General features: G+C 40.1%; 1 protein-coding gene across 1 annotated transcript in view; it reads left to right on the top strand.

The window, feature by feature from the left end:
* The first annotated feature begins 453 nt into the window (after positions 1–453).
* Positions 454–27,718, top strand: part of tdrd1 (tudor domain containing 1) — a 45,841-nt gene continuing 18,576 nt past the window's right edge. Inside the window, exons 1-3 of the mRNA XM_059652928.1 lie at positions 454–820; positions 3,489–3,559; positions 19,937–20,023. Coding sequence (XP_059508911.1) covers positions 454–820; positions 3,489–3,559; positions 19,937–20,023 — 525 coding nt within the window. The remainder of the gene's footprint in view (positions 821–3,488; positions 3,560–19,936; positions 20,024–27,718) is intronic.

The following is a 27,718-nucleotide window of genomic DNA, read 5'->3' as shown; positions in this document are numbered from 1 at the left end:
TGGAATAAAAAGTTTTCAATTATAACCTTTAAAATAGATTCTAGAATTTAAACACTGGTATTTTCTTGAGCCTTTTAGTGACTGGATGATCTACTTTTTGTAGTTATGACAATTTTTATGCATGGTAAATATTTGCTCCACTGGTTTATTGTGGGTAAATAAATTACTTGGCAAGGCTTACAGGATTTTGTAATCTTCTGGGTATTGTGTTTTCTCTTTAGCCCTCAAAGAACAGTAAGACAAATCATTTTGTGAGCTTTGGGTAAGTTTTTTTTGATATATCACTTTGAATAAAAACAGCCTTTTGAGAACTCTGATCACTATGTCAGGAGTTGCCACCTTTGTTACCAGTGCGATGTAGTTAAACATGTCTATTATTTTTAGTGTTTGTAAAATACATTACTTTTAACTTTTTCAGGTATTTTGAAATAAGGCTTGTTATTTCCTAGAACGATGTCCGAAAAGAAAGTTAATTATTCCAAACCTGATTCAGTGAAGTTTTCGCAACAGAAGTCAGAAAATGAGAATAGAAGAAGTGGAGCCATTAAGACTAAAGGCATCTTGGATAGTCCCTCAGTCCTTTTCAGTGAACGTTTACACCCCAATTTTGCAATTAGTCAACCTTTGTCAGAAGATGGAATCACTAGCTTCACAACGAAGAGAAATTTCAATTTTTGTGAGAGAGCCAAAGAATACTTTGCTGACCGTAGCCACCAGTTGGAAGTTAATAGAGCAATTGGAGGTAGCATCAATGAGAAAAAGAAAATTGGATTTTTACAACAACTGAATGGAGAAATCCAACAAAGTTTTGACATTGAAGGTAATTCCTTATATGTTATGATTTAAAAAATTTATTTACTTCTGTTGTAATTACAACTATTTTAATAACAGACAATTGCATACCTTCCTATGATAATTTTGAAGTGAGAAATAGGAGGCAGTGCAGCTGGATTGTGATAATAAGGTGTAGGGCTGGAGGAACACAGCAGGTCAGGCAACATCAGAGGAGCAGGAAAGCTGTTGATTCGGGTCTGGACCCTTCTTCAGATTGTGACTTAGTTGTTGCTGGCACCCTTCCATCTATGAAGAGTGATGGATACACAACAAATAATACATTCCAGATGGTGTCTTCAACTGCTGCATTGACACGTGTGGCTGAAGAGTCCAGCCTTGAGGGGTACGTTCTTCCCAAGTTCTATAGCTATTACAGCTAACTGTGATTGTACGTCGTTATTTTTGGTGATAGGCCTGTTGACAAGCTGTTGTAACTGGTCATTATGGTTATGCATCAAAGCCCATAGAAGTGTTTCCATTTTCCTCTTGTGATATTTTGGGTTGTCTTTAATTTTGCAAATCTCAGTGAAGCAGCACTTCTTGTGTTCTACCTGATGTTTAGCTCTGGCTAGGTAGTCGTATTGCAAGTCCTTGCGTTTGTAACAGTGTTTCAGTCTTTTGACAAAACCACCGCTGTTTGGTAAATGCTAGCAAATTTGAGAGTTCTGTCTTATGGAGCACTGCTGCATTCATAATTTTATTTGGCAGAAAATCTGAAGAAGAATTTTACACTGGATGATCGTTGCTTCTAAGTAATAGAAATTTGCAACAGTTGGGAAACCATTTGATCCATCAAGCAAGCTTCATTTCCTGCCCCCTCTTGATGATCTTCTGTAACTTTCTTTAAATATTTATCCACTTATTTAGTACTATTGTGACTTCACAGCTTTCAATTGAGCATTCTCAAAAATCCTCTACATTTGGGAAAATACTCTCTCGTGGTTACCTTTAAAGTAACAGGTCCTGTAACTACCTGGAAAAATCCATTTTCACTTTCTTTCATAAAACTCTTTCATAAGCTGGTGCACTTCTTTCTGCACTACTGAGGAAAAACACTAATTTCCATTTCACTGTTATTTGTGGCACGCCATTGCCTGGCATTTTTTCTGCACTGGACGTTTAAAACTGGCCTTATGAGCAGTTTTTAAAAGTTGTATTGTTTCTTATTTTGTGCTCAAAATACAGTTGTTTATAGCATGCTTTTCCTTTAAAAAAAGCCCAATTTTTTTAAACAATTGACGTTGACTCCTTTCATCTCCTTTATCTCTTCTAATTGTAAGTTTCTTTTCATTTAACGTATATTGATGCCTTTGTTCTTGCTTTCCGTTACTGTAATTTTTCAAAGCCATTAATGTAAATGTCTCCCTTTTCTTTGATTCTAGACTAGCACCTTTGCACATATATTCTAATTTGAAAAAAATGATTTCCTGCTAGTCCCTCTTTCTGTCTATGTTGCTGCCACGTTTTTTCATTTTATCAAAAACCACCAGTACAGCACCAGATTGGCTGGCTGCTTTTGAAAAAAAACAACTTCTGCAATATCAAGTAAACTAGTAGCAGTGTGCAGTATTGTCTAAAAAACTGTTAATTTTTTTGTTTTGGGCAGTACCTCAATCCCAATCGATACTAGCCGTTTCTCCTTAATCTGGATTTTTCTTGAGTCTGCTGAATTTTATTGCACCTTGAATCCTAGAAATGCCTGATTTGCCCCTTTTTAAATTTAGTTAGTGGTGTTCCTTTTAAATTTAATTAGTGGTGTTGTAGACTTCCAGTACTACTACAGTTGTCAGAGGTAGTTAAAATGTTGTAACCCAATCCTGTCTGCTCTCTGTTCAATATTGAGAACAAATAAAGGATGACATCTTTCAAAACCTCAGGGTTTGCCAAAATATTCATAGCCATTGAAGTACTTCATGTGTGTGTTATAATAGAGTTTTTCCAAATACCTTTGCCCTCACGCTTGTTTTAAACATTGGGGCCACCTTTTCAGATGCACCTGAGAAACTTTCCTGAGATTTGTGCAACTTTAGAATTCTGCTGTTGAGGTAGGGTTATTGAATATTTCTAAGGTAGGCACAACAGAACCGAAGATTGTTGGGAGTAGATAGGAATGTGAAATTCAAAATGCTAACATCAGCCATGAGCTTATTAAATGGTAAAGACGACTTGTGGGTCAAACGGCTGCCTCCTTCTAATTCGAATATTGGTCAGTCACCTTGGTGAAGCTTCCTTCTCAACCGCACAAATTCTGTAAAATTTCACTTTTCATCTCTCAAAGGACCTATTTAAGTAATGCTACCCATTGTCATTTTTTTTACTCTCTCAACCTTGCCTCAGTTTGATTTTAACCTTGTATTTCTACACCCTATTTTGTTTTTTGTGTTCTTTACTTTATATTAGTTATGTGCTATTGAGAGTTTCATTTACACCCAAGTGGTTGCTGAAGCCGTTCAAATGAAACAGAAGAAAACCAGAAAAATAGTGGGGGGAACCATACAGATGAAAATGTTGTACCACTCTTAAAATATTTAGTAACAGCATGATTTCTTATTGAACCTGCTAGTTACAGTTCATTGGTGTTAAACTATAGTTTTGTGCTATGCTGATGGCATCGTAAGATAATATTTTTAAATGCACTGAACTTTTTGATATAGATCAAAGAATGCAGCATCAAGCAGTTGGCTCTGTCTTGTCCCCGTCTGTATCAACTGAAGACATCAGTGGTGTAAGCAAATAAATTTTTGTTATTGCCAGATTAAAATGAATCTTCTTTTTTGTGAAACTATTTGGATTAAATATTTTTAGAATAATTGAATTGAGTTAAAGCATGCTATTTAAAGGCAGCTTAGGCCACTTGTTTCTAAGCCACTCAAAATGTAAAGCATTCAACTTCAAAAGAATTTTTCCTATTTGTTTATAGGATGAATAAGCATCACTGTTTCAGCCAGCACTTATTACCCGTCCCAAAGTATTGTTTCTTGTGTTACCATCGCTTTAGTATTTGGGAGTCCGTTCCGTTACCAGTTTCTTTTTTTTTTTGACAAAATGCTTCCTTGTCATCGTCTGCAGAGATAGTAGGAACTGCCGATGCCGGAGAATCTGAGATAACACGGTGTAGAGCTGGATGGACACAGAAGGCTAAGCAGCATCAGAGGAGCAGCAAAGCTGACATTTCGGGTCGAGACCCTTCTTATGGCCTGCTGTGTTCGTCCAGCTCTACGCCGTGTTATCTTTGTCATCGTCTTGCTTGCCGTCGAGTTATACAGTCAGGAACAGACCCCTCAGTCCAACCAATCTATGCTGAATGTAATTCCAAACTAAACTGGTCCTACCCGCCTGCTCCTAGCCCATATCCCTCTAAACCTTTCCTATTCACATACTTATCCAAATGTCTTTTAAACTTTGTAATTGTACCCATATCTACTACTTCCTCAGGAAATTCATTCCACACGCAAACAACCCTCTGCTCAAAAAAAAAAATTTGCCCCTCATGTCTTTCTCTTAAATATCTCTCTCCTCATAAATATGCCACCTAGACTTGAAATCTCCCATCCTATGGAAAAGACGACTATTATGAACTCTACCTAAACCCCTCATTATTTTATAAACTTCCATAAGGTCACTTCTCTGCCTCCTACGTTCCAATGTAAAAAGTCTCAGCCTATCCAGCCTTTCTTTTTAAATCAAACCTCAACGGCGCAGCATTGAGGGCCGAAGGGCCTGTTCTGCGCTGTATTGTTCTATGTTCTAACGTGATTTCCCAACTCCTGTACTCAAAGGACTGAGCAGTGAAGGCAAGCGTGCCAAACAACAGCTTTTTTTAAAACCACCTTGTTCCTGTGTTCTGTGTCCTTTTGTCAGTTTAGATTGAAAGGCTTTCTGGATTTTTCTTTCCTGTACTGTTAATCATCATGTAATTTCCCAAATAAGAATATTTTGGTTGACACCACAATTCAAGGGTATTGGGCCCAGATTTTTATCTTAAGACTTTTTTGTCTTAATTTAGGGATGAGTCTTATGCCTCCAAATTGCTTCCAGTGTTTGAATACTTATCCACATTGTCTTTAATTAACTGGATACAGTACCGAAGGTTCCGTCTGACCACCCTATGACTTCCTTTTGAGTTTTACTTCATTGTTTCAAGTTGTATTTGCTTTATTGCTTCTTTACAGTTGGATGAATTAAATGACAATGCTATAAAAAACATTCTTAATTTGATTATTGGTCATGGAATAGATGTCATCTAATTTTAATTCCTGTCTGTTGTGCAGCACTTCAGGCCCAAATAACTTGTTCAGTGAACCATCAATTCAAAAGATTATGATAAAATGCTGATGAATTTAGCTGCTTGTCAGGCAAACTGGGTTATACTACTGTGTTGTTTGTTCTAGTATATAATGCATAATGACTCAATTTAAATATTTAAATTAAGTTTTTTGTGGAATTCACAATGATTGAATAGAAATTGAAGTAATCCAGTTAATGATTATTTATGTAGTTTCATTATTTGCAGAAAAACTTGTCTTTTGCAGAATTTTAGTCTTGTGAAAATGTCGACCACATCTTCGTCACTGTCTCCTACCGCAACCTGCAGTTATTGCGGATTGCAAGGTGGGCGTTGCTTTCTGTATTAAGTAAAATTAAAATCTTTCTTCATTTATTCTGTATCCATATTTGGATGAGTAAAGTTGACATCAGCATGTAAGAGAAAATTTACAAAAGGAATATTAAGAATTTTGAATGGCTCACCAACTGTCCATCATTTGTCTCATTTTGTGTGTTGATCCAATAGGAATTACTGGCACTCTGTTAGGGATCATATATATGGCTATGATTCTGCATCCTAATGGCAGTGTGGTGGCCTGTGCTTGGAATAATGTTCAGGTTTGATGCTATTGCTCAACAATCTGATACTGTTAAAATGTACAGATAAAAACTTGACACTACAGCCTGAAATATTGAACTCTGAAGAAACACTGGTGGGATGGATTTTCTTCCACTTCTTGAGTTTGAATTTAATGTTCACTCCCATTCTTTGTGAATGACATAGCCTAACTTTGCTGGTCTAATTTGTTCCTAAAGAAAGCTAAGGGGAGTTTGGCTTTTATTGCTAGACAGTTGGAATTTAAAAATAGTCCAGTTTGTCTCAACTGTGCACAGCGATGTTGAGACCACATCTGGAATATTGTGCACATTTCTGATCCCCATGTTGATGAAGGGATTTGCTGGCATCAGAGGTATTCAAAAGAGAGTCATGAGGCTAATTCTTGAGATGGAGGGGTTGACTCATAAAGAAAGCCTAAGCAAGTTGAGTCTTTAGTCATTACAGATTAGGAAAATGAGGCATGAGCTTATTGAACTGATAAGATTTTGAGAGTAGATGTTGAGAAGATGTTCCCGTTAGCGGGGAGTCTCTCACTGGGGCACATAGTTACAGAAGGTAGTGAGATATGAGAGGATTTCTTCAGTTCTCCACCCTAGAGAGATGAGGAGGCTAGATCGCTGAAAATATTTGAAGAGGAGTATGATAGATTTTTGAGCAGTAAAGGTGTTGAGACTGAGAAGCAGCTGGCACGAAAGGGGAGATGAATGTGGGATGGATTAGCCATGATCTTAGAATGGCTGAGTAAGCTTGGAGGGCTGAATGGTGTACTCCTCCAGTTGCTAGTTACATTTAAGACATTAGTTTTTATTTCATCTTTATTACCTCAGTGCAAATCATGGAGAAGCATTTTTGGTAGAATGCTGTGAAAGTAACTGTAATCTGCAGAAAGTCTGGCTTTTGAATGGAAATTTCCGGCTCTGGTATTGCATAAACTATCTAGATTCCATGATTCCTTTTAAATCATTAATTTAATACCTGTGCCTCTGTGTCATTAGTTATGAATTCCATGGTATCAAGGATAGGCATGTCAAGTTAAAATTCTCATTGGCAATGTGGTCACTTGTATGCATGGAAAATTAAAAAGTCAAAAATTGATGTTGGTTTGGGAAGTCTGCAAGGACCCGCATTTTTAATTTGAACACATTGAGAAATCATCACAGACAGGTGTATCTGCTATTAACAGATACTTACAACTGCGTAGAAGGAGATCTCTGCCAAATGGGCCAGTTTGGCATGCATTGTCAATAGTGGTAAAAGTCACTACAACTCTTAATTAGTTTTTCAACGTTGTCCAGAAATCCGCTAGTGAATTCTGTGAAATATTTCAATCTGCTGTGCAACAGTGCAAAGCCTGGGTGATGCTCGTAGTTGCAAAGGCTGCCACTTGACTCTACTTCAGTACTTATAATGAGTCAAGGTGAGCGCACCTTGGGATGACCTGGTCTAATGGGATCCTCACTGGAATGATAGATTGCAGTTTTGGCAATCGAGGCACCCTCAAAAACACAGATTTCATGAATTTGCGTGGATTCATCTTCACATTGTTCAACTGGTAGTTTGTAATTTGTGTGTGCAAAATATCCAGGAAACAAACATGGTATCATCATTGTGCACCTGTCAGTCTTTTACAGATATATGGAGTCCTGCATTTATGAATGTCATATGTGATCTCATACAGGAGTGTAATTTTAAACATCCAGCGTACAAATATTTCCTTGTACTTATGAATGGCTATTTTATTATTGTTCTGCATTGTGTTCCAACTTGCATACAAATTGACTTGCAAATGGAACCCTAACAGTAGCAGCATGCAATAGAGCTGCTGATCCCACAACCGACAGATTGGATCTCTTCAGTCCTACCATGTCCAGCTGTGAATTATGATAAATATTTCCTGCCTTGACGATGGCACCCAGCACATCAATGTAAAAGATAAAGTTAAACTATTTGCAACCATGGATTCACTCCACATCATATCAAGAAATGGGTAAAGACTCTGGATGCACCCAAGGTTGTGACCCCTGATAGTATTTCAGCAATAGCTCTGATGATCTGTTTTGCAGAACCGGCCGTACTCCTAGCTCAGCTGTTATAGTTTAGCTACAACATTGTTTGGTAGATGCCGATGTGGGAAATTTTCCAAGTAAATCTTGTCCAATATGTGTAGGGCAAATTCTAAACCTTTAGGAATTTGATTTTGTTTTCTGCTCCACCATCAGCCATTCCAGATCCTAACCCTTCAGTCTCCCTGCCAATCGTTGCCCTGCACCCATGCTGTTTACCACTTTTCTCATAAATGAGAAAGCAGAATGCTGAGCATGAGGCAGATGATAAGTCCAGAATAGGATGACCATTAACATCAGCATTGACTTCCTGTTCTAGTGCCTTGGTGGGAGATGATGTATTGCACATCAAAGCAGTATTGTCAGTGATTTAACTCGAGTGAAGGACTAATGTCTGGTTGTGAGACGCTGTACCATTGACAGTCAGGAAAGGCACAACTAAAGCCACAAAAAGACAAGAAGTGTAATTATGACAGTGGTTGATTTTTGAAGATGTGATTGGGACCCAGTCAACAAAGCTGAGGCATGTCAGCTTTGCTTTCAAATAGCTCTGTAACAGACCAGTCCTGGGCTTCAATTCACATTGAGCAATGTCAACTGATTGAGGATATTTTAATATTGCTTTACACTTGTAAAATTTGCAACAACTGCCATGTTTGAGCAGTAAGTTTCAATTTCAAATATTTATCCAATTTTTAAGTCTTCAGTCAGCTAACTTTGAAATCAGAACTCCTTAGGAAAATGAGAGAATTGATGATTTTGGGGCTGATGTTTGATGTTCTCTGGAGTGTTGCATGAAACCAAATGATCACACCATAACTGCCAAATCTGTGCTAATTGCCTCTGTGGGATCCACAATTTATTTCGCTCGTTGTCTAGTTCGTTGGCAAATTATAGCTTCTGCAGTTTGTGTTGATTGTAGAAGCAGAAGAGCCCCAGTGATGTAACTGAATTGGATGAGCTAATAAAGCCAGCACCAAAAACACTGCATTGAAATTGAAAAGTGCTGTAGAAAAGTTTTTATTTGATTACACTGAAAGAAAGGGACCATCTTCACCCAAATTGCTTTAGGGATTGTTGTCAAATATAGAAATGCAGTCCATTTGGTTGTAGATAAATGCATAGCATTCTCTTAGCTTGTACAGCTGGAAAAGTATTGGCTGTGCACTTCAGGATTGTCTGCCTGCATGAGTGTTTGTTTCCAACATTGATCTTGATGTTAATCATCAGCACACAACTCTGACACCAGAGCGCACACAGGTTCCATTTTTATGCTTGTTTTTCTCATTAGAATTTAAACACAACATTTATTTTGCTTAATGCACAGACTTTTTAGTTACTTTTTATTTGGACCACTCGAACAGTATGTAAAAAGTTTACAAAAATGCTACAGAAAGGTGATTTTTTTGAAATGTTTGAGGATGTTGTGTAAGATGTTGCATGTTGTTCCTGTAGATTCACCCATTGCTCATTTTTATCTTTGAGTATTATTTATTATAATAAGTGAAAAAAGTCAGTAATTTAGCTTTAGCTAACACACTTATTTACTGTTTAAACAGTAAATCTATAATTTTTAGTTCAAAGGAGTACTTTTGAAGGATCTTCTGAACATTTAAAGATGTGAATTAGAATTGACAAGGTGAAAAAGTTTACATGCTTCTGAACTCGGTTATCTAAAATTATGAAAGCCATAATTTCTTAGTGACTTTGTCAGCAGGCAACATTTAGTAAGTGTTTTGTGCCATGCAGATATGTTGTGCCAAACTTTCTATCAAGGGAGAATTTACCTATATATGCTAAGAATCTGCTCATCTGCAGTACATCACCTTCCATAACAATAAATCTGCTTTTTGAACTTGTGATTTCTGTTATGGTGTTGTCTCTCACTGCAAGTGGGTCTGAACGTTAAAATTCACCCCAACAAGCCTGACCAGGTGAAGGACAGTAATTGTTTCATTTATTTGATTAACAGCTGTAGCTAGGAGCTGTTAGCATTGGTGTTAATTGTGACCATTTTCCTGGAGAACTTTGAGGCACGGTGGCTCAGTGGCTAGCACAGCTGCCTCTCAGCACCAGGAACCTGGGTCTGATTCCACCCTCTGGCGTCTGTCTGTGTGGAGTTTGCATGTTCTCCCTTTGTTTGCATGGGTTTCCTCTGGGTGGTCTGGCTTTCTCTCGCAGCCCAAAGATGTGCAAGCTAGGTGAATTGAGCATGCTGAATTGCCCATAGTTTTCAGGGATGTGTAGTTTAGGTGGGTTATCGGGGAATGGGTCTGGATGGGATGCTGTGAGGCTTGGTGTGGACTTGTTGGGCTGAAGGGCCTGTCTCCATACTGTAGGGATTCTATGATTCTGGGATTTGGGTATGATGCTACTTAGTGATACAAGGTAGGTAATAGTTACACAGGAAACTCTTATTGTGACCTTTGCAGTAAAATGTACAATCGCTAATCAACTAACTCATGGCAACAGATATCATTAACTATAAAAGTCCTCAGCACCTGATAGAGAGCCGTTGTCTGGAATGCAGCTGATGTCTCTGTCTCGTTCACAATATAACAACTAACATTTGCTCCTGCCTTTTGAAGAAAGTTTTAACAAACTAAATGTGTAATTTGAAAAGCTTATTTGCATCCTCTCCTTTGTCAAAAAAAATGTCAGTGATGATAGTTTGGACAGAGAAAGTGGAGATAGATGTGTGAAGAAGAAAAAAATCCTTAATTGACATCTGATTTGAGAGAAAAAGGTTGAATTTACGTAATATTTGCCGGAGGCTCTGGAAGTACCAAAATATTTGATTAAAATAATTTTCCAAGCGTATTGACTAATAGAGGGAAGTAGAAATTTACAAAGTGTCAGCAGACACTGAGATTAATGATAAAACAGACTGTGCTTGTGGTTGTTGACTCTTTAACATTGCCTAAGGTATAGAGACAGGTTTCACTTGCTTTATGCTTGTCTGGGAGGACTGATAGACTATTGGTTTGAGGTCTACTCACATTGAACCACTTACATGATCTATTGATTTGATCAAAATGCTGCTTCTGAATGACCTGTGAAAGGAAGATAAAGTGGTTTCCTGTAAACAGGATGGGATATATGATCTTACAAATGCAAAACTTTATAAGGTGGTTGTATTTTAAGCTGTTTTCTTTAACATAATAGAAATGTTCTGGAATGGAAGATGGTGGAATCATGCTAACCCCTCCTTAGGGATAAGCCCATATACTTTGATTGTCATGGGAAAGACACAATGGCTAAACCCACAGAAAATCAAGCATCAGTTTTTGCATTTTGTCAGAAAATAAATCCAGTTGACCTTTCTGGACAAAGATTCTCAGGTTGAAACACCCAGAAAAGAGCAAACATGTCTCCTTCTGTTCAAAACAGCGGAAGAGCTTTTTTTTAGTCATTGAACAGCACACTAGGAAGAAGTGATCATCTTCTGTTTTGAAGAAATGGGACTTTGAGTTACCAAATGGGCCTGGCTACTGGAAGTCAGTTCAGGAATACTCCGACTGAGTGAAGGGAATTCCAAAGAATATTGTGAGGCTGCACCTGGTTTGGAAGGGAGAAGAGAGCCTGCTGAAAAACTGCACATCTTTTCTGTAGTTTTTGTATTGATTGATTGTGACTTTTAATTCATTACAGTAATAAACATCTTAAAACATTAGTGTTATGCAATACTCTGTCAGTTGCTGGGAAAATCATTTCTTTTAGAAGTTAATAGTCTGCACAGGGATAGTAATATTGATGCATTCAGCTGACTAAGGTTCTACCTTGCAAGTGAATAATTAGTAAGCACTTTTTATTATTCTTGATCGTTAAAGATCAAAAAAAATTGAGTTTTCCTAGAATAATCATTTTCCTTCCTTTCCCTGCTAATATCCTTCCGTGGGTTGTTCAGTGCTTTTTGGAAATCTTAGTTGCATTTTTAAAAAAAGTTACAGAGTAATGGAAGAAATTTATAAACTGGTTCAGTTATGTTCTAGTCATTTAGAGATGCTTTGTGAATCTCTTCTATAGAGGGAATGGGAGGAGTTACTGTTCATAAGAACACAGGACTTGGAGGTAGAAATATGCCACTTGGCCCGAGAGACTTGCTCCTGCAGTAAGATTATGGCTGACCCCTCAGTCGCAGGTCTTTTCTTATGTCAGCACTCTGTAACACTTGACTCCCTCGTCTAACTCCCTTGTCCTCGATGTGCAAGAAATTTAGAAACTCAGCCTCCATTTTACTTTTATTGTATACCATTGCTATATTCTTATGTTACTCTTAAAACGTATTTAATTTTACAGAATATTTACTTTGCGTTTTAGTAAAGACAGGAATTATAACTGGAATGAGACAATGAGATTTGCACTGCAAGAATATTTCTGTGATGCCAAGTGAGAGCATTGTGCAGCATCCTCATGGTAAGCATCAGGACCTGCAACTTCAGAATGCCCCAGGAGGCAAAAATTGCCCTGTTTCACATTTAAATGTTGGAGTTAAAATTCAGTGATCACTCTTGACATTTTAGGAGATCCTGGATTTAATTAGGAAAGGATACCAAGATACCAAGGGTCATGAATCAAAGCTGGGTAACTTGAGTTGCACGTCAGATCAATTTACAATCTAATTGAAAGGTGTAGCAAACCTGAAAGCCCGTGGTATACCCTGGGTAAGCAATGTCAATCCAAAACTGTTGTACATGCTTCCTGACATTTAACTTGGATGTGGTAGGCAAGGTGAAATTATCCTCAACTTTGTGGGCAGTGTCCTGGAGATCTGCCTGGACAATTTGGTGCAGACATGGGACTACTTCTGCAATGCCAGCAGTGGAGACTATGGCACCAGGGGAGTGGATGGCTTAGTGGCATTATCACCGGATTGTTAATCCAGAGACCCAGATAATGTTCTGGGAACCCAAGTTCAAATCCTGCAGTGGTAAATGGTGGAATCTGAGTTCAGTAAATATCTGGAATTAAGAGCCTAATGAAGACCGTGAAATTGTCAATTGTCGGAAAACCTGTCTAGTTCACTGATGTCGTTCAGGGAGGGAAACTGCCATCCTTACCTAGATAACAAAGTGTGGAGCTGGACTAGACCCTTCGTCAGAAAAGGGGGAGGGGGAGAGGGTTCTGAAATAAATAGGGAGGGGGGGGAGAGGCGGATCGAAGGTGGATAGAGGAGAAGATAGGTGGAGAGGAGACACCAGTTAAAGGGGCGGGTTGTCTATCTCCTCTCCACCAATCTTCTCCTCTATCCACCTTTGATCCACCTCCCCCTCTCTCCCTATTAATTTCAGAACCCTTTTCTGATGAAGGGTCTAGGCCCAAAACGTCAGCTTTTGTGTTCCTAAGATGCTGCTTGGCCTGCTATGTTCATCCAGCTCCACACTTTGTTATCTCGGATTCTCCAGCATCTGCAGTTCCCAATTTCTCTGCCATCCTTACCTAGTCTGGCCCAGATGTGATTCCAGACCCACAACAATGTGGTTGACTCTTAACCGTCCTCTGGGCCAATTAGGGATGGGCAATAAATGCTGCTTAGCCAGCGATGCCCCTCTTCCTGTGAATGTGTTTTTTTTTAAATTCAGACTGCTAGCCTGGTCTGAAGTTGCAAGTTTTAAGTGTTGGAGGATTGGCCAGCATTTTAGGAAGCAGTTCAGTGTCCTTTTCCATTTTGCAAGGGTAAATTCTCTCCGATACTTTGATTCTCTCAAACTCGCCTTATGTCTGCAACTGGACTCCCCTTCCAACACTGCTCGTGCTGAACCACTGTCATTAATGTGTGCAACATCTTCTCTACCACCCTCTCCCTCTTTTCAATACCTCTGTAAAAAAGAACATTGACACTCCTAATCTTGCATGGCCTCTGCACTAACTCCTAACTCTGCTGGACACCTCTTAACTGTATCAACAGTAACAGCTGTGCCACCCATATTCATCTCTCAGTATCTGCCTCTCATTTCATGAGGAAAACAGGCCACAGTTAGGCAAAGAGTCAAGATGGCGTGGATAGGCTGCTGTCGGTCAGCTCTTCAGCTTTTACAAGGAGAGTACCCTGACTGGCCCCCCTGAGTAGGACCTGGATTGTTATTGGAGGCTACCCATGACATAGTGTACAGGGAAAACCCGGCATGAAAGCTGTCCCCCTTGATTTTACTTGGAGGTCTGCTGACTACTGTGAAAGCATCCTGGTTTGGTGGTCTGTGATAAACGGCAGGCAAGGTAGCTGGGATGAGCGTCTGATATATTTGGTGAAAGGGGCAAAGTGCAAAAAGACATGGCAATGCAAGACGCAGACACTGTGAGCAACCATGTAGGCTGAGTGAATTTTCGATATGAGAGTAAGTTAAGAGCTGGGTTTTGCAGTCTGGGCCAGTCCGTGAGCTGGTTGCATATTCATGAGTGCAAAGTGTCCTTGCTGCAGTATTATAATAATAGTTACTGGTGCATAAGTGGTCCTGTAAGTCAATCGGAGATATCGTGGGGGTCCTTGGATTTTCATATGTCAGATGCCAGTGATCAGGAATGTATGGTGTGTATGGCTGATCCCCATGGAGTGTGCCCTGAGATGTTAGTCCTCAATTTCCAACATGGATGTTACTCAGGACAGTTGGCAAGCTGAATCCAGCAGATGTTTGCTCTGATATCCTTGTTGTGCTTTTCTGATGTGAAACATGTTTGGCAAAATAACAATAATGAAGCAAGTTGGGCTGTTTACAAGGCCTTTAAAAAGCAGTAATTGCTGTTAGCAGTTTGCCAATGCATACTGAGAATCTTGGCTCACCATTCATGAAAAACATGAGTTCGAGTTGCTCCTGTCAGAATGGATGTTGCCACACATCTTGCTGAATCCTGTGCTGCCCATATCCCTATAAGTTTCTCCCCAAAATGAGAGTTATGGCCCTGCCTCAACCCAAGTCAGAATTTTCAAGAGTTTAATTATACCATAATGATGACTGTATCGTTTTAGTATTTATTGTGTAACACTAATGTACTTATTGTAAAACATCATTATTACCAATATGAATTTTTAATAACCTCTTAACCTTAGCTCAAAAAAATCCTCAGTCACATTTGATACGTACTTGGACAAATTGACTGCTATTAACAATTTTTAAGGACGGATAACAAAAATCTTTGAGTTATGTTTTAGGGAGACTAAAAGAAGGAGCAACAATTGGAAAAGCTTGGGATTGAGAAGAATTCATCAGTGAGCCTAGGTCCTGATTAGTAGTGTGAAAAGGATAATTTAATGCAGGAAAAAGTAGAAAGGGAGGGGTCTGAGCATGAACAGATTTCAGTTTGAGCATTGAAGTATTTGTTGATTAAGAGCCATTATAGGTTAGCCTGAAAAAGGATGATGGTTGAGTGGGACTTGGTGCACCATTGGATACACCTTACATGTGTTTTTGTTGAGTAGAATGGGAGGTCAGCCAGTCAGGCATTGAAACAGATGACCATGTAGCTTTCGATGGCAGATGGTTTGAGGCAGGGTGGAAGTAGATCATGCTTGAAAAGTGAAGGTAAGCTTTCTGAGATGGAGTGAATACAGAGTTAGATGCTCATATTTCGAACAATTTGGTTACATCTTAGAGTACATCAGGGAGTAATTTGTAAGTAATGTGTAATGGATAAAGTTTTTCATAGTTGAGGTTTCATGGCTCAATGATGGGTAACCAACTGAGCAAGGAGGGGGAGACGTGAAGACTAGATGCTGAATGACATTTGTGTAAGTGTAGAACTTGGTTCCATATCTTTTTATATTTTAATTGTGTAAAATTGGCAGTTCTTTACCGTGTATGAATATTTTATTTCGTGTGCTCTTTCAGGATTAAATCGGTGTGCGCAGTGCAAGCAGCTCTATTGTTCAGTGAAATGTCAGAAGATTGACTGGCCAGTGCACAAATCCATATGTAAACCTGCAAAACCACTGTAAGTGCAAATGATTCAATGGCATTGATATCAATCCTGCCTCTTGCGCCCTAAAGACTGAACACGTGAACAGTAATAACTGAACAGCATTTACATGGACTGCATTTTCTCCTGTATTTTATGTCCAGTTGTTTGAAATAGATCTGTATAGTTCTTCATGTAAAAACCTATAAATGAGTGCATTTTAAAACTGAAATTAAAGTACAACATTAGCAGAATGGCATGACATTTGAGACGTGGATATTTGTATCCTTTTGTAATTGATTACTGGTTGTTGAATCTAAAAACATTTTTTGGCTTGCAGTTTATCCATGCAAAATGATGAAAGTAGACACACCTACATTCGTTGTTAGATTATTACTGGATTTGTTTTTATTTAGTCAGTTGAAAAATTGTTTTGAGGCCCCATTCTGCCACTGTAAAACTAGCTGATAAACCTCTATGCTGAAGGTTATTAATTTTTGACAACAATGAATGAAGGAAAATGTGAACATTTTATTTACAAATTTCCGTTTGTATTTCATAGTCGACCTGCGGACCATCAAAGATTAAGCAAAGAGAAGTTGCCTGCAGAACATAATGCGGTATATCATTAATTTGTATACAAATGAAATAATGACAGTGGAAGAGAATCTTTTAATCCCTTTGTTTTTAAAAGCCATTGATATGGTGCGAAAGAATGGCTTGTCATTGGTCAAACCAACCCAATATTGTTTTCACTGCCCTGGTCTTTGCCTCTTAAAGTGTAGTTTCTCAATATTACTCTTTATGTTTATATGTGTTTATTAATGTTTTACCTTTCTATTTTTCCTACATCAATGGTATTTAGTCAACATCTTGATCAAGAAGAGGACGCCAAGAAAATATCCTTTGGGGTGTATGGTGATAGTGGTGCAGGGGTGAGAAGAAAAGCAACTGCTGTCAATATTGTGACTAAGCTTTTTAAGGCTATCCTTTTTTGAGTGCACCTCACTAAGAGAGAAATATTTGCAACAATAGCTAGCCTGAGAGCCAGTAAGTAGTTTTTGTTGTTCTGAGTTAAACTGGGACTGGAGTATAAAGAGCAGGAATTGCATCTCCTGGTTGAAATGTGCAGTGAAAAAGCATGGTTGGAGTAAAAACAGAGGTTTTGGGTTAGGTACAAAAGAGGTTTTGGGGGAATTTTAAGTTGGAAAGGTAGTAGGGCTGGCAGAGGGAACTGAACATGTGATCTCAGCTCAGTGTCAGGGCTCAATAGGCTTATCAAGGGTTGGAGATCTTGATAGTGGAGAAAGTAGCCAGAATTCTGTTTGCACCTTCTGAAGTGGTTTGGAGTATACAAGTTTGTGGCAGGCAAAATTGAGGGCTGATTCTGCTTAACGTCGCCCAGTCAAGTCTGGACTGGGACAGTTCATTCATGATCTTGTTGAATGGCAAGGCACGCTTGAGAGTCTGAATGGTCTGCACCTTCCAACTCTTCACGTTCTTTGTTCTTAAGTCTGGTGCTGGATTGCTAATGCAGTTGAATGTCTTATAAACCCCATTCCATAAACCATGAATTGGAGATTGTGAAGAATAGATACATAACAGATGAATTACATGTAAGAAAAACAAGGGTTTTGTTGATGGTAAGGGCATCTGAGAACATGGCTGAACAAACTGAAGTCTTGTGTACCTAAGTTTCAGTAAGCAGGTAATGAGGGAGGGTGAAGCGTGTTTGCAAAACCAAGTTCAGCAAGGACTAGGACCAAAGGAAGGAGTCTTCCCAAGTAGCAGATTAACCTCCTTCCATCATTCACACTAACCATTCTGGCATGTTTCCACTCTATCAACAAATCAAATCACACCAGGACCATCCACTCCTCTGGTCTGTTACATTTAACTTGCTGCCCATGCCTTTCAATCTTACTGTGTTTGTATTAGTAGCTTAGCTTGAACAGAAGTTGGCTTGTGGATGATTACACCTTGCAATCTCACTAAACCTTCACTTCCCGATTGCACCCTAAATATTTACCCATCCTAACTGATGTGACAAGAGTGTCTCTCCAACACCAAGCACAATGTGGTCTCAAGATCAGTTGCTTGGACATATTTTCCTAATTTGCTTCTCCAACATATTTAACCAATCTGATCTCTCCTGAAACACTCAGTTTGCTATCCTCCCCACAAAAAATTCTGATATTTATGAAGGATAAGGTGTGCCCATAAGGAAAAAGCAGCGTTAGTTGCTTACTGAAGCAGAGTGTATGGCAAAAGTACTGAATAAGTACGATGCTTCCGCCTTTAACAAATTAGAAAATGGGGACGATGCTCCTGTTGAAAATGTGAGCATTGAGGAACTGAGTACTATAATGATAGATAAAGCAGAGGGGCTTAAAAAGTTTGGCAGCTTTCCAGATAGAGAAGCCATGAGGCTGGCATGGGATTTACCCTAGATTGATGAGAGATGTAAGGGAAATAATTGCGGAGCCATTGACAGAAATTTTCCAGGCCCCTGTCAACACCGATTAGTCCCAGTGGTTTGGAGAGGCTACAAATATTATGCCATTGTTTAAGAAAGGGCAAAAGATAATCCAGGATATCTCAGACATGTCATCTTGATATCAATAGTGGGAAAACTGATGAACGCCATAATATGCGATAAGGTATATATAAACTTAAGAGGAAAATGTTAATATTAGACAATCAACATAGCTTTGTTGAGGGCAGGTCATGTCTGATAAATTGAGCTCTTTGACAAGGAGACACGAAAAGTGGATGAGGGTTGTGCTGTAGATGTTATATATTTGGATTTTCAGAAAGTATTTGATATGGTGCCACGTGGCAGATTGGTTAGCAAATTAGAAATGTTTGTGATCAATGGTTCCTTCGTAGTAGGCATTATAAGTTGACTAAAAAGCAGGAAATAGAGGAAAAGCATAGGTAGCCTTTTCTTTAGACTTCAGATGAATTGAAAGTGGTTTTCCCCAGAATCAGCGTTTGGACCTTTGCCTTTTCTCATTATATAAATGATAGGTGTAAAGGGTGAGATCTTTAAATTTGCAGATGGTATGAAGCTATGGCGAATAATGTATTATGACGATTATGCTGAGTGACTTTAAAGGGACATTGACAAGTTGCCAGAATGGCAAATTAATTATGCTAAAACCCTAGAGGGTACTAGAATGATACCAGGAATGAGCGATCATAAATAGAAAGGAAAGATTAGAGAAATTGGGCTTATTCTCCTTGGAGCAGAAAAGATTAAGCTGACTTTATTGATCTGTTCAAAATTTTGAACAATTCTGACATGATAAAGAAGGATGCTCTGATTTCATTTTCTGTGTATCAGTAACTAGGCATCACAATTTCAAGATTGTCAGCGAGAGAGCTAGGAGTGAGTTGAGGAGAAACCTTTTCTCTCTCTAGTGTTAGGAGTTGGAATGTTCTGTATGGGAAAGTGGTGGAGGTGGATTCCATTGGAGCTTTCAAAGAATGGATTTTTTTTTGGAAATGAGTAATTTAAAGGACTGCAGAAAAAGGACTAAAATGGGACTAGCTGAACAGCTGTTTCAGGAGCAGGTAGAGATATAGAGATAGAATGCCTTCCTGCGCTGTGAAATTCTCTGCTTCTGTATCTTCCTTAAATCTCTTTACCATTTGATTTCTTAGTGATATTTACGTCTGTTTCAGTACCCTTCCTGGCTCACATGAATTCAATTATTTCCTATCGTCCCTAAATCTTTTCCTACATGTATACATATATTCACGATGACCCAAACAGTTTTGTTTCTTTCTCCTCTAATTATCTTGTCAGTGATAGGCCATCACTGACCATTTCCATGCATTTCAAGGGATGCTGTTTCCCTATTTTTAAAGGGAAATGAATAACGTATCAAGAAGCTGTGATTTAATTGAGAAAAAGTCTCATTGCAGCATTTAATCTCCTATTATTTACTTTAATGATTTCAGGAGAATATTGCATGTTAATCTATCTATCTCATTGGAAGGAAAAGCACTTCTAGAACAGAATGCAAGTACAGAATTATTTTGCATTTAAAATTGGAAACAAATGGGACTTAACCAAACATTACACCACAGATAAAGCCTTCATTTCAGTTTATTAGAATTTTAGAAATTTTCCCTTAGAGGCATGGTGTTATATTTTACTACTGCATCTTTTGAAACTTGTACCAGTTGGGGTTCCAAAGAAGTAAAAATTTGCAAGGTAAATTGTTCAATTAATTTTTTAACGTGAAATCTTTTTTAGTGTACAGATGTCAAAACAATAGAGAAAAAGAAAATTAGAATAACTGATCTGAAATGCCTTGAATTGCCAAAAGAATCAACTTTGCAGGTAAATATTATTCCTCATTAGTCTGATTTCAGCTTGCTCTTATTTCTCCTGTCTGAAGCTACTGAGTGTTAATAAATTCTTGAGGTTATGGTTGGATTCAGTACTTCCATAGGTTTTTTTTAAACCTACTAGTTCCGCTACCTGCATTTATTTTCTCCTTTTGTTCTCATCCCCTAATAAAGGCTACAAATGACAAAATGAGTTCCAAAGGCCTCTTTTAGTGTTAAAATATGAGACTCTTTATGTCCAGGTAAAGTCACAATAATTGACCTGACTGTGAGCCTCTGGATTTATTGGTATTCCATTTTTCTCTACTTCCAGATAGAGTTGAAAGGATACCTGTGTCTTGCTGTCTGCGTCAGACAGGGAGAAGTAATCTTGATTCATGAATCTGTTTTTGATACAGCACTGGAACAGGTCCTTCGGCCTCCAAGCCTGCGCAGATCCAGATCCTCTATCTAAACCTGTCGCCTATTTTCCAAGGATCTGTATCCCTTCTGCTCCCTGCCCACTCTTGTGTATCTGTCGAGATACATCTTAAATGACGCTACCGTGCCCACTTCTATCACCTCTGCAGGCAACATGTTCCAGGCACCCACCACCCTCTGCGTAAAGAACTTTCTACGTACATCTCCCTTAAACTCTTTCCCCTCTCACTTTGAAATAGTGAGGCCTAGTAATTGAGTTCCCCGCTGGGGGGAAAAGTTTCTTGCTATCCCTGTCAATACCCCTCATGATTTTGTAGATCTCAATCAGGTACCCCCCCCCCCACTTCATCTTACAAATGTAAATAATCTTAATCGACCCAACCTGTCTCCATACCAGGCAACATCCTGGTGAACCTCCTCTGCACCCTTTCCCAAAGCATCCACATCCTTTTGGTAATGTGGCGACCAGAGCAGTAAGCAGTATTCCAAATGTGGTCGAACCAAAGTCCTGTGTAACTGTAACATGACCTGCCAACTCTTGTACTCAGCCCGTCAGATGAATGAAAGCATGCCGTATGCCATCTTAACCAGTCTATCGACCTACGTTGCCACCTTCAGGCACAATGGACCAGAACATCCAGATCTCTCTGTGCATCACTTTTCCCCAGGGCTTTTCCATTTACTGTATAGCTCACTCTTGAATTGGATCTTCCAAAGTGCATCACCTCACATTTACCTGGATTGAACTCCATCTGCCATTTCTCCGCCCAGCTCTCCAATCTATCTATATTCTGCTGCATTCTCCAACAGTCCCTTCCACCAACCTTAGTGTCATCTGCAAACTTGCTAATCAGACCTTCTATACCTTCCTCCAGATCATTTACGTATATCTCAAATAACAGTGGTCCCAACACGGATCCCTGTGGAACACCACTGGTCACAGTTCTCCATTTTGAGAAACTCCCTTCCACTACAACCCTCTGTCTCCTGTTGCCCAGCCAGTTCTCTATCCATCTAGCTAGTATGCTCTGGACCCCATGTGACTTCACTTTTCTCCATCACTGAAACCTCATCAAATGCCTTACTGAAGTCCACGTATCTGACATCGACAGCCCTTCCCTCATCTATCACCTTTGTCACTTCCTCAAAGAATTCTATCAGGTTGGTAAGACATGACCTTCGCTGCACAAAACCATGCTGCCTATCACTAATAAACCCATTTTCTTCCAAATGTAAATAGATCCTATCCCTTCAGCTTCCCCACCACTGATGTCAGGCCAGTGTATTAATAGCTGGATTATCCTTGCTACCCTTCTTAAACAAGGGGACAAGGTTAGCAATTCTCCAGTCCTCTGGGACCTCACCCGTGCTGGAGGATGTTGCAAAGCTATCTGTTAAGACCCCAGCTATTTCCCCCCCTTGCTTCCCTCAGTATCCTGGGATAGATCCCATCCAGACCTGGGAACTTGTCCACCATAATGCCTTTTAGTAAACCCAACAATCTTTCTACCCACCCACCCGCCCAATGCTGACTTGACTTGGAGTAATCAAACATCTGTCTCTCGCCTCAGCATCCGTCATGCCCCTCTCCTCAGTGAATACCGACACACAGTACACATCAAGGATCTCACTCATTTTTATGACTCCTCGCATAACTTCCCTCGTTTGTCCTTGCTTGGACCAACCCTTTCTCTAGTTACCCTCTTGCTCCTTACGTATGAGCAAAAGGCTTTGGATTTTCCTTCACCCCATTTGCTAAAGATATTTCATGACCCCCTTTTTAGCCTTTAATTCCTTATTTCAGATTGGTCCTACTTTCCCGATATTCTTCCAAAGCTTCGTCTGTTTTCAGTCACCTAGACATATGTATGCTTCCTTTTTCCTCTCTGCTAGTCTCACAGTTTCACCTGCCATCCATGGTTCTCTAACCTTGCCCTTTCTATCCCTCATTTTCACAGGGACATGTCTGTCCTGCACTTTAATCAACCTCTCTCTTTAAAAGCCTCCTACATATCAAATGTGGATTTACCCTCAAACAGCTGTTCCCAGTCCACATTCCCCAGCTTCTGCCAAATTTTGTTCTAGTTGGCCTTCCCCTAGTTCAGCAGTCTTCCTTTACGACCACGCTTGTCTTTGTCCATCACTATTTTAAAACTAACGGAGTTGTGATCACTGTACCCAAAGTAATCCCCTATACCGAAACTTCAGCCACCTGGCTGGGCTCGTTCCCCTACACCAGATCCAGTATGGCCCCTTCCTGAGTTGGACTATTTATGTACTGCTCTAGAGAAACCACCTGAATGCTCCTTACAAATTCTGCTCCATCTAATCCCCTAGCATTAAGTGAATCCTAGTCAGTGTTGGGGAAAATTTAAAATCTCCCATCACCACCCTGCTGTTGCTCCTACATCTTTCCATAATCTGTCTACATATTTGTGCCTCTAAGTCTCACTCGCTGTTGGGAGGCTTATAGTACAACCCAACATTGTTACCGCACCCTTCCTATTTCTGAGCTCTGCCCATATTGCGTCACAGCTGAAGTCCTCCGTGGTGCTCTCCTTCAGCACAGCTGTGATATCCTCGTTAGCCAGTAATACAACTCCTCTACCCCTTTTACCTCCCTCTCTATCCCGCCTGAAGCATCTATAACTTGGGATATTTAGTTGCCAGTCTTGCCCTTCCCTCAACCGAGTCTCAATAATAGCAATAAAATCATACTCCCAGGTACTAATCCAAGCCCTAAGGTCATGTGCCTTACCTACTATGCTGCTTGCATTAAAACAAATGCACCTCAGACCACCTGTCCCTTTGCGTTCATCATCTGCTCTCTGCCTATTATTCCTCTTAGTCACACAGACTTCATTATCTAGTTCCTTACAGGCTTCAGTTACTACCTCCTTACAGCACACTAACCTCCTCATTTGGTTCCCATCTCCTTGCCACATTAGTTTAAACCCTCCCCAACAGCATTAGCAAAAGCATACCCAGTACATTGGTTCCAGTCCCGCCCAGGTATAGACCGTCCCATTTGTAACAGTCCCACCTCCCCCAGACCTGGCCCCAATGTCCCAAAAATCTGAACCCCTCCCTCCTGCATCATCTCTTGAGCCACTCACTTATCCTGCCTATTCTTTCATTTCTACTCTAACTAGCATGTAGCACTAGTAGTAGTCCTGAGATTACTACCTCTGAGGTCCTACTTTTTAAATTGGCTCCTAACTCCCTAAATTCTGCTTGTAGGACCTCATCCCACTTTTTACCTGTATCATTGTTGCCTATATGCACCACGACAACTGGTTGTTCACCCCCCCCCCTTTCAGAATGTCCTGCAGTCGATCAGAGACACTCCTGACCCGTGCACCTGGGAGGCAACATACCATTTGGGAGTCTTGTTTTCAACCACCGAACCACCTGTCTACTCCCCTTACAATTTAATCCTCTGACTGTAGCTCCTCCACTCTTTTTCCTGCCCTTCTGTACAACAGATCCAGCCACAGCACCATGAACCTGGCTACTGCTGTGTTCCCCTGGTGAGCCATCTCCCCCCTACAGTGTCCAAAACGGTATACCTGTTTTGGAGGGTAATATCTGCAGGGGACACCTATACTTCCTTACTGCTTTTTTTTTAACTTCCTTACTGCTTTTTTTTTAACTTCCTTACTGCTTTTTTTTTAACTTCCTTTTGGTCACCCATTCCTTTTCTCCCTCCTCAATCCTAATCTGTGGAGTGACCAATTTGCTGAACATGCTATCTACGACTTGCTCAGCATTGTGGATGCTCCAACGTGAGTCTATCTGCAGCTCCAGACCAGTCATGCGGTTTGACACGAGTTGCAGAAGGACGCACTTCTCGCACGTGTAGGAGTCAGGGACACCAGCCGCGTCCCTGAGCTCCCACATTGAGCAAGAGGAACATAACACGGGTCTGGGATCTCTTGCCATTTTTAACATACCTAGAACATTACAGCACAGTACAGGCCCTTCGGCCCTCGATGTTGTGCTGACCTGTCATACCGATCTGAAGCCCAACTAACCTACACTATTCCATGTACGCCCATATGCTTATCCAATGACGACTTAAATGTAGCTAAAGTTGGTGAATCTACTACCGTTGCAGGCAAAGCGTTCCATTCCCTTACTACTCTCTGAGTAAAGAAACTACCTCTGACATCTGTCCTATATCTTTCACTCCTCAATTTAAAGCTATGCCCCCTCGTGCTCGCCGTCACCATCCTAGGAAAAAGGCTCTCCCTATCCACCCTATCTAACCCTCTGATTATTTTATATGTTTCAATTAAGTCACCTCTCAATCTTCTTCTCTCTAATGAAAACAGCCTCAAGTCCCTCAGCCTTTCCTCATAAGACCTTCCCTCCATACCAGGCAACATCCTAGTAAATCTCCTCTGCACCCTTTCCAAAGCTTCCACATCCTTCTTATAATGTGGTGACCAGAACTGTACACAATACTCCAAGTGCAGCCGCACCAGAGTTTTGTACATCTGCAGCATAACCTCTTGGTTCCGGAACTCGATCCTTCTATTAATAAAAGCTAAAACACTGTGTGCCGCCTTAACAGCCCTGTCAACCTGGGTGGCAACTTTCAAGGATCTGTGTACATGGACACCGAGATCTCTCTGCTCATCTACGCTACCAAGAATCTTACCATTAGCTCAGTACTTTGCCTTCCAGTTAGTCCTACCAAAGTGAATCACCTCAGACTTGTCTGCATTAAACTCCATTTTCCACCTTTCAGCCCAGCTCTGCAGCTTATCTATGTCTCTCTGCAACCTATAGCATCCTTCGTCACTATCCACAACTCCACCAACCTTAGTGTCGTCTGCAAATTTATTAACCCATCCTTCTACGCCCTCATCCAGGTCATTTATAAAAATGACAAACAGCAGTGGACCCAACACCGACCCTTGTGGTACACCACTAGTAACTGGTCTCCAGGATGAACATTTCCCATCAACTACCACCCTCTGTCTTCTTTCAGCAAGCCAATTTCCGATCCAAACTGCTATGTCTCCCACAATTCCATTCCTCCACATTTTATACAATCGCCTACAGTGGGGAACCTTGTCGAATGCCTTGCTGAAATCCATATACACCACATCAACCGGTTTACTCTCAGCTACCTGTTTGGTCACCTTCTCAAAGAACTCAATAAGGTTTGTGAGGCACGACCTTCCCTTCTCAAAACCGTGCTGACTATCCCTAATCAATTTATTCTTTTCTAGATGATTATAAATCCTATCCCTTATAACCTTTTCCAACACTTTACCAACAACTGAGGTAAGGCTCACTGGTCTATAATTACCAGGGTGGTCTCTACTCCCCTTCTTGAACAGGGGAACCACATTTGCTATCCTCCAGTCTTCTGGCACTATTCCTGTAGAAAATGACGAGTTAAAGATCAATGCCAAAGGCTCAGCAATCTCCTCCCTGGCTTCCCAGAGGATCCTAGGATAAATCCCATCTGGCCCAGCTTAACTTAGTCTTGCTAAAATATCAAATACTAGATAAATGAAATGACAAAAATTTGTACCAAATCACTCTACTTACCAGCACACGATTTTTTAAAAAAAGGAAAAACACTTAACTTATCAACACACCAGAGTCGTTTTTTTGGTCAGAGAAGAAGGGCAGATGGGAAACGCTACAGTAGGTCTCTGGTTTAGCCACTACCCAAATATATCTGTTCACTCATGTTCTAAGAGCTCAATTCGACTGCTCCCACTCAGCTCTGCTGCCAAAATGAAGAACTTACCTCCTGGCAGGCCCCTGGTCTTCACTTTCACTGCTCTTGCTCCAGCTGCTGCTGCTGCAAAAAATGGAAGAGAGAAATTTTGTTTTGTTGCGGTGGAGAATTTTAAACCAACACAACACACAGCCTTTCGTTCAAATGCCAAGCAGCCTTTACAGCGATGAGAAACTAATCTCTGTTGGTAAACCAAGGGACATGTCTAACAATACAGAGTTTCAAGTGCTGTTCTAACTATACTATTCTGGTTACGTTGCACCCAGTACCACCTACAACAAGACTTGATACTATTAAGGACTCCGCTTCAGGACATTTCAACAGTGACACAGGATAGCCATCATCGTGTAACTTAATTAAGAAATGGGGAAGCTGCAGTTATACCCAGATCCTCCAGATCCCAAACATTCACCCCATCCAAAAGGAGGAAAAAATCTTTTATGTAACAATTGGCTTCACAGCCTGGGATACCTCCCCTCGAAGGAGTATATTGTTTTTGGTTGTGCAAATAACAATCATTGAGTCTGATCAGCACATGTACAGGATCCAAGTGGATGCTAAGCATCACTCATCCAGTAGGAATTTCTTAGATGTTCCAGTAAACAGTATTTTAAACAAACCTTGTGGCTTGCACATCTGCAATAAAGTGTTATGTTGCTTTTGCACTTTTATACCTTAGTGCCCAAGAATTGTTTCAACTGCGTAATTGTTGCTTGGTTCGAAAAACCCTGTTTTCAATCGTGTTGATGCAAGTTCTGTAATTTCACCTTTGGCTGATATAAAATTTTCTTAGTCTGCTATCTGTAACAGTTATGACATGAGTTCAGGTAGCCCTTTGAGTCTACAGATCTAGAGCAGAAACCAATCATTACTATTCTCTATCATTTTTGCAGGATGTAGAAAAGCCTCGGGACCATACAAAAAAGGAGGACAAACAAACCTTCCCTCACCCTCATAACTCATGATTTTCCAACCAAACAAGAATCTGCCCCACCTCTGTCTTTAAAATTTTCAACAATTCTACCTCCGTTGACTTTCAATAGCTGACCATTCCAAAGCTGCACAAACATATTGTAGCAAAAAATCTCCCTCCATCTTTATTCTAGATGGATGACTCCTAATTTTAAAAGACTGTCCCACCAGTGGAAGCATCTCTCCACATGCATGTTGTCAAAACTATTCTGGTCCTTTATATGATTCAATCAACTCACCCCTCACTCTTCTAAACAGCAGAAACCAGCCCAGCCTGACCTATCTGTTTTCAAGACAACATGCCCATTCCAGGTGTCAACCTAATTAGCCTATTTTGAACTACAGTGCATTTACATCTAGTCTTAAATAAGCTGACCAAAACTGCATCGGATCGAGATGCAGTCTCATCAATGCCCAATATAACTGTAGGGTAATGTTGTTAATTCTGTGTTCAAACCATGTGCAGTGTGATGGACTGTGTAGAATTGACGGCAGAACAGAGAATGCAGCCACTAGTTCCTAAGTATCACTTTT

Source organism: Stegostoma tigrinum, chromosome 20 (assembly GCF_030684315.1).
Source record: "Stegostoma tigrinum isolate sSteTig4 chromosome 20, sSteTig4.hap1, whole genome shotgun sequence".
Taxonomy (NCBI): Eukaryota; Metazoa; Chordata; class Chondrichthyes; order Orectolobiformes; family Stegostomatidae; genus Stegostoma; species Stegostoma tigrinum.
The sequence above is the reverse complement of the archived record's forward strand: the minus strand, read 5'-3'. Positions and strand labels throughout refer to the sequence as shown.